The 21100-nt window shown below is 47.9% G+C and overlaps 1 protein-coding gene across 5 annotated transcripts in view; it reads left to right on the top strand.

The window, feature by feature from the left end:
* Nucleotides 1-21100, top strand: part of SFSWA (splicing factor SWAP) — a 92973-nt gene that overhangs the window by 30640 nt on the left and 41233 nt on the right. For all 5 annotated transcript variants that reach the window (XM_011756289.3, XM_011756286.3, XM_011756285.3 and 2 more), the window contains 4 exons: nt 12867-13107; nt 14102-14233; nt 15719-15812; nt 17125-17296. In XM_011756289.3, the coding sequence (XP_011754591.1) occupies nt 12867-13107; nt 14102-14233; nt 15719-15812; nt 17125-17296 (639 nt within the window). The remainder of the gene's footprint in view (nt 1-12866; nt 13108-14101; nt 14234-15718; nt 15813-17124; nt 17297-21100) is intronic.

The raw sequence follows: 21100 nt of genomic DNA, 5'->3' as shown, positions 1-21100 counted from the left end.
CAGTCTCTTGGTTCGGGTCACCTTTCTTCTGTGTTTCTCTTTGACACTCAGCAGGACTGTGTCTGTCTTCCCTCTCAGCGACTTTTTTCAGCCATGTCTATTTATTCCTTGTAGTTTAAATTCCATTGGTTCTGCAATGGTATTGTTTGGATGCTCGGCTGGTTTTCTAAGCTTTACAGCAAAGCTCCACAGCCTTTCTATATAAAGGTGCATGTCTTCAGCCCTGCAGCTGCCCAGCCTGTATGCAGCCCCTGCTTTGTCCCTGGGGTGTGGAGGCAGCTGCAGATGGTCGTAGACCCGTGTGTGTGGCAGGGCTTCACTAAAGCTTAATTGATGGATACGAGGGTTTTCATTTCTTTTTTTTTTTTTGAGATGGGGTCTCACTCTGTCGCCCAGGCTGAAGTGCAGTGGCCGGATCTCAGCTCACTGCAACCTCCGCCTCCCGAGTTCAAGCAGTTCTCTGCCTCAGCCTCTCGAGGAGCTGGGATTACAGGCGCTGCCACCACACCCAGCTAATTTTTGTATTTTTAGTAGAGACGGGGTTTCACCGTCTTGGCCAGGCTGGGAACTCCTGACTTCATGACCCACCCGCTTCGGCCCCTCAGAGTGCTGGGATTACAGGCATGAGCTACCGTGCCCGGCCTAAGGTTTTAATTTCATGTAATTTTGACGTCATAAAATATTATTCTTTTGTTTGTTTGTATTTTTTTCAACCATTTAAATATGTAAAAACCAGGCCAGCCATGGTGACTCACACCTATAGTCCCAGCACTTAGGGAGGCCAAGGTGAGTGGATCTCTTGAGCTCAAGAGGTCAAGACCAGGCTGGGCAACATAGTGAGACTGTCTCTACAAAAAAATTAAGAAAATTAGGTGACCATAATGGCGCACACCTGTGGTCCCGGCTGCTGGGGAAAGTGAGGTGTGGGGGTTGGCAATGGAGAGGACATCGAGGAGTTCCAGGCTGCAGGGAGCAATGGTTGTGCCACTGTGCTCCAGCCTGGGTGACAGAGCAAGACCCTGTCTCAAAAGAGAAAAAAGCCAGTAAACACCGTTCTGCTGATGGCTGTACAAGAACAGGGAGAGCGCCTGCTGGACCCTGCCTCACAGCCTCCCCCTCTATTGCATGTGGTTGTGTTACCTTATTTTTGTGTTTTGTTGAACTCCTGTCTTCCCAGATTCGTCTGTGGCTCAGAGAGCTCAGAGGTTCCTCGGGTTAACGCTTCTTCAGCCTGAGTTGCCATTCACGTGCCATGCTGTTTCCCTCTGCTGCTTTTCCTGGGGGCGTGTGCGGGGTCTCATGCCATCTGGCGCTCTTCCTTCCCTGGTGTGCGAGCCTGTGTGTTCTTGGTATGGGTGGATTCTCCTTGATGCTCTCTCACCTTCTCTTAGCTCCTTTGTCTTCCCTTCCAGCAGCCTTCTTGGGAAGACCTGTCCTCTGCTGTCTTTTGTGAGATTCTAAAAATGTCCTAGTGGATTTCCTTCCCCCAGTGAGGGACCCACAGAGAGAGGCGTTCTTGAGTATCACAGCTTGTCTGTCAAGCAGGGCCCCCCCCAGTCCACAAGCCCCCTTCTCCTCACTGGCAAGATCCCCACTGCAGGTCAATGGCATTTCTGCCTGCTTCTCTCTGTGGTGGGGCCCAGGTCCCACTTCAGCCACTTGCTCTCTGTACCCACAACTATTTTTATGTAAGAAATCTTCAAAACCTCAATACAGCATTAAAAATTGAAAACTTTTTACTTTGAGGGTCACTGATGAAAATGGTAAGTAATGTTTAGAGACAGGCCTTTTTTTTTTTCTAGAGGAAAGTTTTATTTGCCAAAAAGAGGTGACTTTTAAGCACAGTGGGCTAAAATTCCAAATAGCTGGTTAAATGCCCAAAACAGATTCATTTTTGTAGTTTCCCAACTTGACAAGTAGAATAATCTTGCATCACTACAGAATTCATTCGGGTTTCCCAAATCCAATTCGGTGATGTCAAAACGAGTCTTCTCTTGTTGGGGAACTTTTTTTTTTTTTTTTTTTTTTTTTTTTTTTTTTAAGATACTAGGTCATCTGGAAGTTGCAACAGAATACAGTGTGGTTGTGATGGACTGCGTGTTAAGTGTTGATTTTCTCAAGTAGGTCTTGGCATATAAGAACCCGTTAACAGATCATTGGAAACCATTCTGTGTTGTGATACGGCTAGCCTTACGGTTTATATTAGTCTGTTTTCACACTGCTGATAAAGACATACCAGAGACTGAGAAGACGAGGTTTAATGGACTTATAGTTCCACACGGCTGGGGAGGCCTCACAATCATGACAGAAGGCAAGGAGGGGCAAGTCATGTCTTACATGGATGGTGGCTGGCAAAGAGTTTGCGCAGAGAAACTCATGTTTTTAAAACTATCAGATCTCATAAAACTCATTCACTATGACGAGAATAACGCAGGAAAGACCTGCCCACATAATTCACTCACTTCCACCAGTTTCCTCCCACAGTATGTGGGAATAGTGGGTATTAAAATTCAAGATGAGATTTGGGTGGGGACACAGCCAAACCATATCATTACCCCCTCCCTGACCCCTCCCAAGTCTCACATCCTCACATTTCAAAATCAGTCATGCCTTCCCAGCAGTCCCCTAAAGTCTTAACTCATTTCAGCATTAACTCAGAAGTCCACAGTCCAACATCTCACCTGAAACAAGACAAGTCCCTTCTGCCTATCAGCCTATAAAATCAAAAGCAAGTTAGTTGTTTCTTAAATACAATCGGGGTACAGGCATTGGGTAAATACAACCATCCATATGGGAGAAATTGGCCAAAACAAAGGGGCTGCACAGGCCCTGTACAAGTCCAAAATCTAACAAGGCCATCAAATTGTAAAACTCCAAAATGACCTTTGACTCCATGTCTCACATCCAGGTCACGCTGATGCAAGAGGTGGGTTCCCATGGTCTTGGGCAGCTCCGCCCCTGTGGTTCTGCAGGGTACAGCCTCCCTCCCGGCTGCTTTCACAGGCTGGTGTTGAGTGACTGGCTTTTCCAGGCACATGGTGCAAGCTGTTGGTGGATCTACCATTCTGGGGTCTGGAGGATGGTGGCCCTCTTCTCACAGCTGCACTAGGCAGTACCCCTGTAGGGACTCTGTTTGGGGGCTTCAACCCCACATTTCCCCTCCGCACTGCCCTAGCAGAGGTTCTCCATGAGGGCCCTGCCCCTGCGGCAAACTTCTGCCTAGGCATCCAGGCATTTCCATACGTCCTTTGAAATCCAGACAGAGGTTCCCAAACCTCAGTTCTTGACTTCTGTGCACTCGCAGGCTCACCACATGGAAGCTGCCAAGGCTTAGGGCTTCCACCCTCTGAAGCCACAGTCCGAGCTATGCATTGGCCCCTTTTAGTCATAGCTGGAGCAGCTGGGACACAGGGTACCAAGTCCCTTGGCTGCACACAGCACAGGGACCCTGGGCCTGGACCACAAAATCATTTTTTCCTCCTAGGCCTCCAGGCCTATGATGGGAGGGGCTGCCATGAAGACCTCTGACGTGTCCTAGAGACATTTTCCACGCTGTCTTGGGGATTCACATTTGGCTCCTGGTTACTTATGCAAATTTCTGCAGCCAGCCTGCATTTCTCCCCAGAAAATGGGATTTTCTTTTCTATTGTCAGACTACAAATTTTCTAGACCTTTATGCTCTGTTTCCTTATAAAACTGAATGCCTTTAACAGCACCCAAGTCACCTCTCGAGTGCTTTGCTGCTTAGAAATTTCTTTCACCAGATACCCTAAATCATCTCTCTCAAGTTTAAAGTCCCATAGATCTCTAGGGCAGGGGCAGAATGCCACCAATGTCTTTGCCAAAACATAACAAGTCACCTTTGCCCCAGTTCCCAACAAGTTCCACATCTCCATCTAAGACCACCTCAGCCTGGACCTTATTGTTCCTATCACTGTCAGCATTTTGGGCAAAGCCATTCAACAAATATCTGGGAAGTTCCAAACTTTCCTGTTTTCTTCTGAGCCCTCCAAACTGTTCCAAACTCTGCCTGTTACCCAGTTTCAAAGTCACTTCCACATTTTGGGGTTATCTTTTCAGCAGTCCCCCACTTCTGGTACCAAATTACTGTATTAGTCCATTTTCACACTGCTGATAAAGACATACTTGAGACTGTAGAGAAAAAGAGGTTTAATGGACTTAACAGTTCCACATGGCTGGGGAGGCCTTACAATAATGGCGGAAGGCAAGGAAGAACAAGTTATGTCTTACATGGATGGCGGCAGGCAAAGAGAGCCTGTACAGGGGAACTCCTGTTTTTGAAACTGTCAGATCTTGTGGGACTCATTCATTAACACGACAACAGTGCAGGAAAGACCCACCCCCATAATTCTGTCACCTCCCATCAGGCTCCTCCCACGACACATGGGAATTGTGCTAGTTACAAATCAAGATGAGATCTGGGTGGGGGCACGGCCAAACTATGTCACTGTTTTATCTCAGTTGGAAAATATTTGGACACAATGTGTGATGAGCCAAATAATAAATGCTTTTAAGTATGGGAGGATGGGAAGGAAGTCATATTTTCTTAAAAACTGTGGGCTTACATCTTAAGGAGTTTTTGGTTTGTTTTACCATTTTTATTCTTGCAATATGAGATTTATGTTATAGAGAGCTAATAGGTAACCACCCTGCCTAAAACAAACTATTGCCAGAAGGGGTCTTTTAGGAATTCTTGAAAATTATCTGAGTTCAGGAGATGAAGTCAGAAGTCTTGAGAATGGAGATAATTGAGTGGAAAAGAGAAACTTGCAGAAGGAGAAAGAGTTTCTCAGCCCTGTTTTCTCTCATTCACTTCTAGAAGACCTTGAAGGTTTCTAACATCCCCTGGGTGTATTAGGCACTGCCTCACTCTTGAGAATGCAGAATTCAGTAATAAAAACAATTATTCTTGAATTGTGTTGTCAATGCCTGACATTTCCATGCATAGAATTTGAACCTCTCCTGGGGTGCAGGTCTTCACTGTGAATAAGGCAGCACTCTAACTGTAAGCAGAGTAAGAGTCTCAAATCAACAGTCTGCCACAGTCTGAAGGAACTAAAAATACCTCTTTCAGGGATCTGTATCTTCAGATGGTAGTAAAACTTTTAGTAAGGCTTTTTTTTTTTTTTTTTTTTTTTTTTTGTCAAAAAAAAAAAAGTAGTATTGTAGAATTTTACACTAAATAGTGGAATTGCCATGATAACAATGTATTCTGACATTGATCCAGCAGTCGAATAAGCCTGCCGGGAACAGTGGCTCTTGGCAGCAGGTCAGGCTGTGGGCTTCAGAGCAGGCGGCTACCTGGCTCACCAGCACTGCTAGGGTAAATCTGCTCTCAGCAGCTTCCTCCTAGAATCCAGCTTGAAAATTAAATGGAAATAAACGAACATCGGTTATGGTCTAGGAAATTTGCTGCATATTGCATGTTCTGTTTGACACACTGATACATGTACATGCCTAGTATTACCGATGACTGCATATGTTGGTGAACCATTAGCCTGAATTGGAGAGATCTCAGGTGAGGACTGGGAGCGTGCACATCATCTTCGCAATGCAGCCCACTCTGTATCTCTGAGAAGTCAGTGTGCGTGTGGACAAAGAATGGAAGGGAATGCAGGCAAGAGGGGCAGTTCTCAGACGGAGCTGTGCTGACTTCCTCGCTGAGGACCTACAGCGCTGTTGTAGTGTAGACTCACGTAATGGTGCCATCTTTTAAGCAGGTCTTGACTTTTGATGCCTCATTTGCTGCTGCTGGATCCAGGTGGAGCCAGCTTCTCTGGTGTGTGGGTCATTTGTTTGCAGTGTGCATTTGGTGAAATTGACAGCTGGGTTTCTGTGTCCCCCGCCTGGAACAGTGGTGTTCTGAGCCTGTAGCCAGTACTTTTCTGTGACTTGTCTTTCTTTCCTGTGTTCGTTCCTGTTACTGTTGTTTGTATGTTTACTTCTGTATTTTGCTGGAGCACATCCTCCAGTAGTTTGCCAAGGAAGGGTACATAGGAACACAAAGTTTTTTAAATTCTTGGATATCTGAAAATGCCTTAATGTTGCCCTCCCATTTGACAGGTAGTTTGGAAGGACCTAGAATTGCTGGATGGGTATGACTTTCCCTAAGAATGTGGGTGCTGGGTGCCACCATCTGCAGGAGCCTTTACTGCCATGGAGAAGCTCATGCCGGCCAGACGCTGTGGCTCACGCCTGTAATCCCAGCACTTTGGGAAGCTGAGGCTGGCGGATCACGAGGTCAGGGGATTGAGACCATCCTGACTAACACAGTGAAACCCTGTCTCTACTAAAAATACAAAAAATTAGCCAGGTATGGTGGTGGGCGCCTGTAGTCCCAGCTACTGGGGAGGTTGAGGCAGGAGAATGGCATCAACCCAGGAGGTGGAGCTTGTAGTGAGCTGAGATTGCACTACTGCACTCCAGCCTGGGCAACAGAGCGAGACTCCATCTCAAAAAAAAAAAAAAACAAAATCTCATGCCATGTTCATTCCCATTCTCTCCTGTGTAACTTGTACAGGCTTTGAGCGATTTGCATCATGCTCTGCCATGCCAGGAACACAGTGGACAAAGCTCCTTCTGCCATGGAGCTTATGTTCTGGAGGGCAGAGCCAGACAGTGACAGTGGACACGTGACTAAAAGCGATGGAGAAAGTGGCCATGACAAGGGGACCAGGGTTCTGGGGAGGCCAGCAGTGCTGGCATCATGGGTCGGGGAGGCCTCCTGTGACCAGAGACCAGAGGAAGTGCAGGTGAGCCCAGCAATTACCATGTGCAGGGTGGGGGATGGGACAGCAATGGGACATGAGGTGGGAGAAGCAGGCAAGTGGGTTTGCAGGAGGGCTTCCCAGACAAGGGACTTAGCTTGACCCTGGTTGAGAGAGGTCACCGTGGGAGGGATTCAGGCAGAAACTGTGGAGGCAAGGGCGGAAAAGCCCGGGGCAGAGCTGTGCACGTGGAGGGCAGGAGGTGCTGGAGCTGGAGGGCAGGTCGCAGAGCTGAATCATGGGGCATCAGCCATGGGGTCTGACAGATGGACTGGATGGACGAGGGGTGTGGCCACCTCCTGTGTTGAGGGACTACAGAAGAGAGGCATGGGAGAAATCAGGGGCTCTGTTCTGGACACATTCGACTTGAAATATGGATGAGACGTCCCAGTGGGAACATTGAGTAGGTGGTTAACGCACAAGTTCAAGTTCACCTCAGGGCTGGAGATGTGAATTCTGCAGCCATCAGGTATAAATAGAATTTAAAGCCATTGAACTTAGAAGAGTCCCTGTCAACAGGATTTAGAGATCCAGGAAAGGAGATAGAGGCATGGCTGGTGCTGAGGAAGAGCCTGGGGCTGTGGGAGCAGCGAGGCCACGTCTGGCTCTGGATGGCTGGAGAGCCGGGAGACAGGAGGGCTGGCTTGTTGCTGCCTCTCAGATATGCTCAGCTAGTGACATTTGCCTGGCTGACACCCAGGGGCTTACTCGGATGGGTGTGTTTTTTTCAGAATATCTATACTTATCTCCATAGAACTCTTAACTATTTTAATTCTTTTTTTTTTTTTTTTTTTTTTTTTTTTTTTTGGAGGCAGTCTGTCCCTGATCTCAGCTGGCTGCAGCCTCCATCTCCCGGGTTCAAGTGATTCTCCTGCCATAGCCTCCCAAGTAGCTAATTTTTTTGTGTTTTTTAGTAGAGACGGGTTTCACCACGTTGGCCAGGCTGGTCTGGAACTCCTGGCCTCAAGTGATCCCTGCACCTTGGCCTCCCCAAGTGCTGGGATTTCAGGCGTGAGCCACCTGGCCAGCCTATTTTCATTCTTTTTTTTTTTTTTTTTTTGAGACGGAGTCTCGCTCTGTCGCCCAGGCTGGAGTGCAGTGGCGCGATCTCAGCTCACTGCAACCTCCACCTCCCAGGTTTATGCCATTCTCCTGCCTCAGCCTCCCGAGTAGCTGGGACTACAGGCGCCCGCCACCACGCCCGGCTAGTTTTTTGTATTTTTTAGTAGAGACGGGGTTTCACCAGGTTAGCCAGGATGGTCTCGATCTCCTGACCTCGTGATCCGCCCGTCTCGGCCTCCCAAAGTGCTGGGATTACAGGCTTGAGCCACCGCGCCTGACCCTGTTTTTATTCTTAATGCACACATTGTTCATCTTCCCTGACTTAGTTCTTCCGGAAAGGTGGTTGCTCACCAGTCTCCTCCTCTCTAAGAACCTTCTCAGCACAGGAGTTCTGTTCTGTCTGTTGAATTTACACGAGATTAAGATCATGCGGAGATACCAGGAAACTGGCTCTGGTTTTTGTAAGAAGCCAGCTGAATAGAGGGGCCTTGGGAGATAATTAGGCAGATTTCTCTGACCTGTGTTAAGTAGCTCTGCATGTTTCAGAGGAGGCAGTATTGGGGAAGAAGGACTTACAAATGTGCTTCCTGCTTTTAAGCAGCTTGGTTCTCGTCGTACAGCTATACTTGCCTTTAGGGACTGTGTAGGTACCTGTTGGAATTCCTTTCTTGGATTTATTTGGAGTAGGCTTTCGTAGTACTCATAGTGTTTATTAGAGTAACATTACATCAGCATTTGACTTACTTTAAAACCTAGTCCTTTTTTGGGAAATTCAATATAAAATCCTGAGAACAGCAACAAACCTAACAAAATATATGTGGTCCCAGCTTACTGAGGGTTCAACTTGATGGTGGGGCAAATGCAATTTGCATTCAGTAGAGCATCAGTAAATTACTTGAGATGCTAAAAACTTTATTATAAAATAGGCTTCGTGTTAGATGATTTCATCCAGCCATCAGCTACTGTAGGTGCCCTGAGCACATTTAAGGCAGGGGAGGCTGTGCCATGATGTTGGGTAGGCTACAGGTGGATTCAGTGCATTTTCCATTTCACGGTGTTGTCAGTGTATGGTGAGGTTGTTGGGAAGTAGCCTCACGATAAGCCCAGGAGATTCCCTGCATGTCGTGGCAGCCTGAGGACAGCAGGAGCCCCTTGGCACGCTGTGCCCGCCCCCATTTATGACTAGTGATGGCACAGTTATTGTTGGCACGCTGTGCCCGCCCCCATTTATGACTAGTGATGGCACAGTTATTGTAAAGCTGATGTGACTTTTGCCAGCCCAGACTTCAGTTTGTAGACTACAGCCCAGCTCGTAGATTCTAATTCTGTTCTCACCCTGTTCTAGTCCAGAAATTCTTAAAGTTTAGTGTTCATGAGAATTGCTGTATACAACATACAAGGGGCTGTGTACAAAATCCCTGTGTGCTGTAGTTGCTAGTCAGTTTAAAGGGCTTCAGTCCAGTTAAAGGGTTCTGTCAGCTGTGTGGTGCTGCCACTGTGTGGGGCATGTGTCAAGCAGCTTCATGGTCACTGCGGGATATTTTAGCACTGAGGCATTTTAGAAGCAGCCCAGGCCATGCCACCAGCTGGCATGAACTCACACATTAGACACTTACTGAGGGCCTGCTCATGCCAGGAGCTGTGCGAGCTGCTGAGGTTTTGTGGTCACTATTTGGAGATGTGGAGTCCTTGGGGCCATAGCTGCACCCCAGTCCTGGTGGCTGGCGCAGGAGTCACCTTAGGGCATTGTGTACAGGGTCCCACGTGAGGTCCCACGTGAGCCCAGAGCAAAGGCCTCCTGAGTCTGCCAAGGAGGCAGAGGCTTCCCAAAAGAAGTGGCACTGGAGATAAGCTGAATAGGGGCCTCTCGTGGCAGGCAGAGACCCTGTGAGGCCGTGCCAAGGACAGAGACCTGGGGACCAGAAACCAGGGCAAGGAGCGGGCTGGGCAAGCGGCAGAAGCCCTTCAGGAGACTGGCCCTGGGCTGTTCCAGATGCCTTGTGCCCGTCCTGCCTCCCACCAGGGCCACAGCATCTGGGGAAGGATGGATCTGATGTCCTCCCTCAGATCTTCACATCCCTGATACCCTACGAAATGGGAATCTGGGAGAGGCAACCCAAGAGCAGTGTAGCGGAATTCATGCACCCCTGCGGCACTGGTTCCCGGGCCACTTCGGAGCATGGCAGTGCCACAGGACACGCCCCACGTTCCACATTCCACCGTCTGCCGACAGATGAGTGTTTTCATCTCATTGAACAGCACATACTTTATTTCTCTTGGAGTCCTTTTGAGAAGCAGGACGATTTTCAAATTTGATTAAAACCTTGGAGAGAATCACAGGGAAGAGGTCACAGCAGCAGTGGCTAGTAGCAGACCGGCTCACAGAGGCTGCGCGTATCTCGGCTTCACAGCTCTCCTCCATGAGACTCTCCTGGGTCTGGGTCAAGGGTGTGCCCAGAGCATGGTCAGCCTGGGTGGTTTTTGTGTGGAGCCTCTGAAGCAAGTTGGGGACCCAGGCTAGGATGTCCCTGGAGGTGTTTTCAGATTTGGGGATTTGTTTCATTTTTACACCTAGAGACAGCCTTTTTTTCTTTTTGTGAGCTCAGCTCAGGGCTTCACTCTATCACCCAGGCTGGAGCGCAGTGGTGCCATCACACCTCAATGCAGCCCCGAACTCCTGGGCTCCCGCCATTCTCCTGCCACAGCATCCCAAGTAGCTGGGACGATAGGTGTGTACCATGCCCAGCTAGTTTATTTTATTTTTTGGAGATGGGGTCTGACAATACTGCCCAGGCCTGAAGCATCCTCCCACCTCAGCCTCGCAAAGTGCCGGGATTATAAATGTGAACCACTGCACCCAGGCTAAATTTTTCATTATATTTTAGCCAACGTTTTTGACGTTTGTAGTGGATGAGTCTCTGAGTAGTCTGCCATTTTGCCAGCACTGCTATTTTTTTTTAACACTTCGTTTTTATTTAACAAGATGGAATGCTCAGGAAGGTCATAAAGTCTAACAGTCTGCGGGTTCTTTCAAAGAAATGGCGCTTAGCTTTGAAAATAACTTCTTCATCTCTGTTGTGTTCCAGGGTGATTGCACTTTACACAGTTACATAAAGAATGCAGGTATCAGGTTGGAGTTGCGTAATATGTACTTACTAGTTGAAATAATTATAAACTGTTTTGTTTTGTTTGTTTTTATGAATTCAGATCCCTTCCTTTGTGGCCCCAGTTTAAAACATATTTGGGCTTCTTTTTAGGGATGAGACTGACTGTCCAGGGCAGGACATGGGGTTTCCGTCCTTCCTGCTGAGGTGGGAGGCTTGAGACCTGACAGTAGCCAGTCAGTAGTGGCGTCGGTTCCGCCCAGCCCTCCCCAGAGCCAAGCACACAGTGGGCTGCGCTGTCTCCCCTGGAGTGCTGGCTTCACCCTGGCCCATACACAGTAGCCTGATGGCTCCAGCAGGGAGTGGATGGAAGCAGCAGCTCCCCTCTTCCAGGGACGACGTTGTCTCTTACAGAAGCAAGTGCTTATATTTGGATTCCTGATTTTGATAGGAAAGCCTTTGTTGGACTATCAGGTCGGTTCGTCGGTCCAGCACGTACTCTGTGCTCAGCGCAGAGGCTACAGAGACAGTGAAGACAGGACCTGCCCCGTAGGACCTCAGAGACGGTGCCTGCCCTGCTGTCAGCCTCCTCCCATTGACCTCCAAGGGTTTCATCCTTGCCCCCGGCCTTTTCTCAGAGATGGTACTCAGATATTTCTGTGTAGACGATAATGTGGAGTACATTGAGCCCACTTACCTTATTTTGAAAATTTGGAGTATTGCTGTTTCTGTGTCATGGTGGTTGGTATATAACATGGAGCTACAGAACGACGGTTTAGGAGTTCATCGTGTGTAATTAATTTAAATAAGTCGTTGGCAGCTGGAGAATATGCCTATAGTACGTAGGAATTATGCTGCCTCGCCAATCTATGACGGAAAGGTCAAGAGAGTCTAAGTCGTACTTCTGAAATGTTTCTCTGCATAGCATACATTACTGGAAACCATGGTTAAGCTTTCACTGTTTTTCAGTGTTATCGTTTCAAGGTGAATTATTTGAAAATGAAGATAAAAGTTCTTAATTAGAAAAATAATTTTGCCATCTCCTAATAAAGAGGAAATTAAATCTGTGTGTAGTCAGAACTACTTGCTTATCTACAACAGGACTGGAAATTAAATTTCATAAGTAATCGTTGAATCTTCTGCGATTCATGGTTCCGAACATTTAGCCCCAAAAAGGATAAATGTACAGGATTTTTAATTGTTAAGACAGCATGCCACTGCCCTACAGATACCTGCATGTGTACACAGAATAGGGGGGAAGATGGCGTACATCACTCTCTGTGATGGAAAGGTCCAGACGCAGACTCAGTGCCCCTGGGAACTTTTATTTACTGGATAAATTCCCGCACAGCCTGTGTTGCTGGGGCCGGGGGTTGACACCGGGGTTGCCAGGAGCACCTGCCTTACCGAGGGGGTAGTTTCCGGATTAACGTGTGAACGAACGGAGGGAGCAGTGTGCCTGGAGAATGAAAGCTGATGTCAGCGCAGGCAGCTAGCCAGAGGCGTTTCCTCACATGTGCGTTTAGGAGCATAGGTGGCCTTCGTGAGCCGTGTGAGCAAAGGGGTGACTGGTTGCCGCAAGAGAGGAGACTGTTCCCAACCTGCACATTTTGAAGTTAAGGAGAATATTAATTTGTCTAGAGAATATTCACGTCTGGTGGCTTTGAACATCCTCATGCTGTTCACTTTCCATCTGTCTTTGGATGTGTGTTGTGGCTTTGCCTGGTTCTTTTAAATTGCGTATGGCACAGACAACATTTTTGTATCAGAAAAATCTAGAAAACAGCATGGTTGGAAGTGAGCAGAAGCAAGGCTGCATCTTGCCGGGGGACAGGCTCTTGTGACTGTGTTGCAGACTCACGGACCAGTCTGTCGCTGGCCACGCTCACTCCCGGGCAATGTGTCTCCACAGCGACCGTGGCAGCCATGTATTACAGCTACTACATGCTACCGGATGGCACTTACTGCCTGGCGCCGCCCCCTCCCGGAATCGATGTGGCCACTTACTACAGCACCCTTCCTGCTGGTGTGACCGTGTCTAACTCCCCCGGAGTGACGACCACTGCCCCACCGCCTCCTGGGACCACGCCACCGCCGCCCCCAACCACGACGGAGACAAGCAGCGGGGCCACCTCCACAACCACCACCACAAGGTAGGAGCAGGGTCCGCCGGTGCCTGCTGTGTGGGTCACTTAGCACTGCAGTCACTGGAGCCGTCTGTGTCTCCATGGGGGGCTTATAATCTGGATCACATATAGGGGTCCCCATTATCTGAGTAGTTATTATTCCAAATCCCCAAGTTACAAAGTTGACAGGAAAACAGAAATGGTCGTAGCACAAACTTTTTAGCGTTGAAGTTAAACCTCTTATAAAGTTGAGTTCATTTCACATTGCACGCTGGCCCCAGATCTCCAGCATCTGTTCTTGCGCTTTGTGTCAGAGTCTCAGTTGAGCTGTGCTAGGCAAAATCAGTATGCAGTGAAACTGCAGTTGTTTGTAAAACATGCAGGTTCGTAAAGTTGAGGAAGGTGATGTTGGGGTGCTTCATGAGTCTCCCAAGCTGTTGGCCATTGCGGGGGCCTGGCAGCTACTTTAGTTAACCTGTGAAGCCATCGGCAGAGCCCTAGCTTCCCCAACAGCGAGGGCCCCCAGTGTTCGTGGGACGAGGAGGAGACAGGTGCTTTACCAGAGGGCCTGGAATGCCCGGCCTTGAAAGGAGGCTCTTGGGAAATGTAATAAAACACGGGAGTTTCTGTAAAAACGACTCTTTCTGGTCATGCTGAGCAAGTCAAACAGGAAATGAAGAAAGCTGAATCATGCTTGCTGACTTTTTTTTTAATATAACAGCAACAACAACAAAAACTTACTCTTGTTTATTTCTAAGAATTAGCTTGTGATTGGGGAGAAATGTTAATTACTAGGAAAAATGCACCTTTTATCACTAAAATCCCCATTTTCACTCGACAATAATCCTGTCTAGTTGACTTTAGTTTCTGTCGTATGCATCACCTTCAACAAGAGCCTCCCCTATATACTGTAACTCACATGTCTCTCTGGACATCTGAGGCGGTGAGGACCTCCGAGCAGCCAGGACTGAGCTTGGCGAGCCCCTGAGGCCCAGGGGCCTCACAGACTCTTCTCCCACAGTGCACTTGCCCCCGTGGCCACCATCATCCCCCCGCCCCCCGACGTCCAGCCTGTGATTGACAAGCTAGCCGAGTATGTCGCCAGGAACGGCCTGAAGTTTGAGACCAGTGTTCGTGCCAAGAATGATCAAAGGTCAGAAGAAGAATTTTGTATGTTAGGTATATGGCATTTGGGGATTTCGTTTAGCCTTTTTTTAAAAATGTAGGTACAGAATGAATTTTTTTTTATGTATTTTTAATCCTTTTCTTGGCTCAAATGTCTTTTTTGAGATGGAGTCTCACTGTGTCACCCAGGCTGGAGTGCAGTGGCGTGATCTCGGCTCACTGCAACCTCTACCTCCTGGGCCCAAGCAATTCTCCTGTCTCAGCCTTCCAAGTAGCTGGGACTACAGGTGCGCACCACCACGCCAGGCTAATTTTTGTATTTTAGTAGAGACAGGGTTTCACTGTGTTGGCCAGGCTGGTCTCAAACTCCTGACCTCAAGTGATCCACTTGCCTCGGCCTTCCAAAGTGCTAGGATTACAGGCATGAGCCACCACACCCAACCAATGTCTTTAGATAAATACATTTTTTAATTGGCTTGTTAGGCCGGGCACGGTGGCTCAAGCCTGTAGTCCCAGCACTTTGGGAGGCCGAGACGGGCGGATCACGAGGTCAGGAGATCGAGACCATCCTGGCTAACACGGTGAAACCCCGTCTCTACTAAAAAATACAAAAAACTAGCCGGGCGAGGTGGCGGGCGCCTGTAGTCCCAGCTACTCGGGAGGCTGAGGCAGGAGAATGGTCTAAACCCGGGAGGCGGAGCTTGCAGTGAGCTGAGATCCGGCCACTGCACCCCAGCCTGGGCGACAGAGCAAGACTCTGTCTAAAAAAAAAAAAAAAAAAATTGGCTTGTTAAATTGCTTAGACTTGGGGTGGTGTTTTTAAATTATGTTACCTGTTTTTTGTTTGTTTCATTTTTTAAGTAAGAATTTTGGGCCGGGCGCGGTGGCTCAAGCCTGTAATCCCAGCACTTTGGGAGGCCGAGATGGGCGGATCACGAGGTCAGGAGATCCAGACCATCCTGGCTAATACGGTGAAACCCCGTCTCTACTAAAAAATACAAAAAACTAGCCGGGCGAGGTGGCGGGCGCCTGTAGTCCCAGCTACTCGGGAGGCTGAGGCAGGAGAATGGCGTAAACCTGGGAGGCGGAGCTTGCAGTGAGCTGAGATTCGGCCACTGCACTCCAGCCTGGGCGACAGAGCGAGACTCCATCTCAAAAAAAAAAAAAAAAAGAATTTTGAAGCTACCTAAAATAAAAGCCTATAATTCATGGTTTTCAAGAATCTGCCTTAAAAATCTAGACACAAACCCTTCTTTTTAAAAACCAAGTAATGTCCCATGCTTCAGTGCTAGTAAAGCCTAAAAATATGTTGTCAGTTTGCCGTGTGACCTGTGTAACCCCGGGCAAGCGATTTCAACCCCTTGTATGCCGTCTCCCTCGTCTATGAGTAGCTGTAATAGTAACCACCTTGTGGGGTTGTGGAGATCAGTAAAGAGCTAGGAGAACAGGGCCTGTTGTTACTTCAGTGTGCTTATGTTGGTAAATGACCCATTTTCTTTCTCCTTCTGCTCAGATTTGAATTCCTGCAGCCATGGCACCAGTATAATGCCTATTATGAGTTTAAGAAGCAGTTCTTCCTCCAGAAAGAAGGGGGCGATAGCACGCAGGTACGTGTCTGAACACAGGGAGGCCGTGAAGCTGTTACAGGTGGCTCTGCCTTCCAGATCAGAAGTCACTTTCTGTTTATTCTCCTACAGGTGAAAGGGCTGGGTGATTCTTCACCTTTCTTTAATGTGTGTCTGGCATACTCCATCTTTCACGTCCCCCTTAGCTCTGGAACTTGATCTATTGAAAGCATCTGCCCACATTCACAGTACTGATGATTGTTTGTCCAGCACATTCTAAACAAAAAAAATCCTGTTCCTTCAGCTGTTCAATGTTTTGGCTGTCTACAGTTTTTAGCTACATTTCCTGACAGCCGGGTACCCTGCATGTGTTGTGTTAACATGTGTGAAATATATAAAATATGGCCAGGTACGGTGGCTCATGCTTGTAATCCCAGCACTTTGGGAGGCCAAGGCGGACGGATCATGAGGTCAGGAGATCGAGACCATCCTGGCTAACATGGTGAAACCCCATCTCTGCTAAAAATACAAAAAATTAGGCAGGCGTGGCAGCAGATGCCTGCAGTCCCAGCTACTTGGGAGGCTGAGGCAGGAGAATGGCATGAATCCCGGGGGGCGGAGCTTGCGGTGAGCAGAGATCATGCCATTGCACTCCAGCCTGGGCAACAGAGTGAGACTGTCTCAAAAAAGAAAATATATATATATATATATATATATATATGTGGGCGCCTCACACCTGGCCAGCTGCTGCTGGGGGTGTCCTGCAGCATGGTCTCTGCCTGCTCCTGCACGCCCTTCCCCCTCACCAGGTCCCCGGCGTGGTGCTGGTGCCCTTGGAAGTGCTTTTTGTCCCGCAGCCCCGTCTTCTGCCTTTGCTCTGCTCTTCTCAGTTATACAGACACTCTGACATTTTTGTAAAGCCAGTTTTGGTGAAGAGATGACATGGACCTTGCTTCTCAGGAGATTTCTTCAGACCTTTATCTCCGATGGCATGGCCCACACTGAAAGAAACTGACTCCTCTGTAGGTGATGAGGATAAATTGGTATTTTTAAAGAATTCTCAGTAATCAGCGTCCAAAGAAAAGGTACCGAAGATTGGTTCCCAAGGCAGTATTAGGGCTTCAAAGAGTATAGTGTTTTTTCAGACAGGAGAAAATCTTCTGCTCCTCTTTGATACATTCTATTGTAAGAAAAAATAGCAGATCTGGATATGGAAGTCTATTCCCAGTGCTGCTTGGGCAGTAATATACAGTTGCCATTGTCCAGTGAAACATACATACTGTATACATCTCTCTTTTTTGAAAATGTCTGTATAATTTCTTGCTGACAGTTTATAGTGACATTTCATCTCTAGGCTGTGTCCGCACCGGAAGAGGCTCCCACAGACTCTGCTCCTGAGAAGCCGAGTGACACTGGGGAGGACGGCGCGCCTGAAGACACGGCCGAGGTGGGAGCACGGGCAGGCTCAGGCGGGAAGAAGGAGGCGTCGTCCAGTAAGACCGTCCCGGACGGGAAGCTGGTGAAAGGTACGCTGCCACTTGCATGTTGGCCTTGCACGTTCCACCGTAAGTCGGCAAGCGCAGGATCCTCGGCGACCTCACCTGCAGGCTGGGTTGGGGTTGGCGGCCCCCGCAGGTGGCTGCGGCGAAACCTCCGCCTTCTGCGCTGTGTCGTGCTTGCCTAGCGTGGCACTGGAGGTAACGTGGGTGTGAGCAGCCCTTAGGTATGTGTCTGTTTAAGTCTGTTCACTGTACTGGACGTTTGCAGAAAGTTTCAAATAATCCTTCATACTCCCTGGGACTTTCTGAAGCTATTTATATGCAAACTGTTGTACCAATGAAATTCATTTACTTACTTGTCAAAGCAGGTTCCTTGAGAATCTCTGCCAGGCGATACTTCGCTCACTCGATTTCAGTTACTTTATTATGTTCTTGGAGGGAGACTTTCATGTTGCAGGACACACATGCACGTAAAAATAAAAAGCCAGTGCAATTAAAAAGCAGACAGAAGCAAAGGCCAGAGCAGGCCCCGTAGCCAGGAACCTCATGGAAGCCCGTGTGGAGCAGCGGTGGGCTCCCCCACAGGAGGGAGGTTCTGTGGAGGAGAGGCGTTCAGCTGGTGTTGCGAGAGGAACGGGAGGCACCGAGGCGGGGGTGCAGCCCTAGGCTGGAGCCCCATGGTGCGAGCTGCCCGGCCCTGTGCTGAGATGTGGTAGGTAGTCAGCAGTGACTAGGGGGGTGGCTGGTGAAGGATCCTTGGCCAGCTTGTCCAGGCGTGCCCTTTGGGGGAGGGGCTGGTACAACTGACAGGTTTCAGGTCAGCAGAATAACTTTATCCAGTCTGGTGACTTTGCGATGCAATTAAGCCACTGGAGCGACTTCAGAGATTTCTGGTGGCATTGGTGGCCTGGAATGGAGTGTGACAGGTGTGGCAGTGGGGCGAGGTGACAGCTCTTGGGTTAGAAGGAAAGGGAGAGTGGAGACGAGAGATTGAGGAAGTAGGCTGGGGTGGTAAGAGGACCATTCTTTGCATAAAGATGCCTTGCTGTATGAGAATGGTGATCATTTAGCAAAACCAAATCCGTGTGGATGAACTGTTAACTAGGCAATTCACTATGTGTGTCTTTGGGCCTCTCATTCCAGGAGGTTACCTGAGCACAAATGATCCATCTCTCACCCTTCCCGGCCACCCGCAGACTCTCATTGGAATAACCAAAGGATTGTAATAAGTAGAGGATGAAAATGGTTATTGCTCTAGAAAGCAGGGGGAGGTACTGTCTGTATGTCAGGGTAAGGCAGCACACCTGGAGCTCGCAGAGAAGTGCCCTTGAGACTCAGGGCGGTGACCCCAGGGGAGTCGACCGTCAGCCGCAGAGGGGTGGTCAGGAGGCTGGAACAAGCTGGGGGCATCCCAGAGGCAGCAGTACCTCATCCGTTCTCACACCCAGAAAGAAACCACAGCCCGAACCTGCCTCCTGCCCCAGGGTTTGCGAGCGCAGGGAAGGCGCCTGACGCAGCCAGCTCTGGGGCGTGGAGAGGGGTTGTGAGCCCAGGGAAGGCGCCTGACCCCTGCCAGCTGTGGGGCTTGCAGAGGAGCAGCCCTGCACACAAGGCTCCTGCCAACCAGCATGGCCTTCTCCACACCTCCCTGATTGTCCTGGCACCTGGCAGACAAAACAGCACACCCAGAAGTTTCCCGTCTCCATCCACCCAAGCCTGAGACACCTGAACAGAGATCTACTCAGTATCTGACAAAACTCATGCTAACTCTCAGTTCTCAAAAGCACAGGCCAGCCTCTCTCTGAATAGATGCGGAGACAGAAATGTCATCGCCCCCACAGAGATTCCAAAGTTCGGAAGACACAGCTGAGCCTCCAGGCATATGGGCATCTCTGAAACAGACTGCGTAACAGGAGAAAAATCTTTAAGTCTCTAATTTGTATTCTACAAAACTGAAAATATAAAACTTGTGCTACTGATTATCAGACGTGGAAAAGATTGCTTAGAAATAAATTGCTGTGGAGTGTGGTGGCTCACGCCCATAATCCCAGCACATAGAGAGGCCAGGGCAGGCAGATCGCTTGAGTCCAAGAGTTCGAGACCAGCCTGGGCAACATGACAAAACCCCGTCTCTGCTAAAATTACAAAAATGTAGCCAGGCATGGTGGTGCATGCCTGTAGCACCAGCTCCTCACAGAGGCTGTGAAGTGGGAGGATCACTTAAGCCTGGGAGGTAGAAACCAGCCTGGACAATATCGTGAGACCATGTCTCTACAAAAAAATTAAATTAACCAGGCTTGGTGGCACACATCTGGCCTCCCAGCTACTTGGAGGCTAAGGTGGGAGGATTGTTTGAGCCTGGGAGATGGAGGTTGCAGTGAGGCAAGACCACGCCACTGCGTTCCAGCGTGTGTGACAGAGGAAAAAAATTATAGGTATCTTTAAAGTATATGAAGAACATATATTATTTCAAATTTGAATGAATTTGAAAATCAGTGAAAAATAACGTTTTCTAAGAAAACATGAGTTGCTGAAATTATTTCATAAATAAGGAACCGACATAGATCTATAGACCTGAAAGAATTTTGAAAATAATTGGTTAGTGAAATACCTCTAAACCCAGGCAGTCAGCCAAGACAAATTAAAGGTCAAGTTAATTCACCCTCAAGAAATAGAACGCCTACATCATTAAAGCCACTCCAGAGCATTAAGAAAGATGGAAAAGAATGAAGCTCTCAAAGCTTGGCAATCTGTAGACCACGATCACTTACAAGTATAGATGTTAAGATAAGAAACTGAATTCAGCTATGTATGAAAATAGTAATAAGTTATGAGCAAGTAGGATTGTTCCAGGAATCCCAGTATGTCACAAAATGAGAAGATCTTCTAGTACAGTTTATCATATTAACAGATGAATGGCTTTCTCAGATGCTGAGAAAGCAGCAACATTCTCTCACATTTTTATGATGAAACTTCTTTAGTATAACAGTAATTGATGTTGGAAAAACAGGCTCTCCGTTTTGAAAAATAATAAGACATCACATACTTGACAACCATAATTCCATATAAATCCAGTATTTAAATGTAAAAAATAAAACTAGAAAAGTAGAAACATATAAAGGTAATTTTTTGAAATAATCTTGGAGCTGGAAAGAAGTGTCTAAGAACTGAAGCTGTAAATCATGGGGAAAGATTAGTAGGTCTAATGGGGGCTTGGCCTGAATAAAGTTAAAAGACAAATACAGAAATGGCAGTAATTGCTAACACATAAAAATAAAGGTTAACATCCTTACTATAGAAAGAGCTTTTATAAATCAATAAGAAAAGACAGTCACTGACCTAGAGAAATAGACAAAGGACATGAAAAGATGGTTCCAAAAAGAAGAAAAATCGATGGCCAGTAAATATATTTTTTCAATGTATCCTCATTAACAGGTTTTTATTTTTTGCCTCTCAAATTGATAAAGTTTAAAAAAAGTAACAATGATAGGCTGTGGGCAGTGGGAGTACTGGTTTTGAAGGAACAATGATAGAGAGGCTGTGGGCAGTGGGAGTACTGATTTTGAAGGAACAATGATAGAGAGGCTGTGGGCAGTGGGAGTACTGGTTTTGAAGGGACGGTGATAGAGAGGCTGTGGGCAGTGGGAGTACTGGTTTTGAAGGAACAATGATAGGCTGTGGGCAGTGGGAGTACTGATTTTGAAGGAACAGTGATAGAGAGGCTGTGGGCAGTGGGAGTACTGGTTTTGAAGGGACAATGATAGAGAGGATGTGTGCAGTGGGAATACTGGTTTTGAAGGAACAATGATAGGCTGTGGGCAGTGGGAGTAC

The sequence above is a fragment of the Macaca nemestrina genome, chromosome 10 (genome assembly GCF_043159975.1).
Source record: "Macaca nemestrina isolate mMacNem1 chromosome 10, mMacNem.hap1, whole genome shotgun sequence".
Classification (NCBI taxonomy): Eukaryota; Metazoa; Chordata; class Mammalia; order Primates; family Cercopithecidae; genus Macaca; species Macaca nemestrina.
This window is presented reverse-complemented; position numbering and strand designations above follow the sequence as displayed.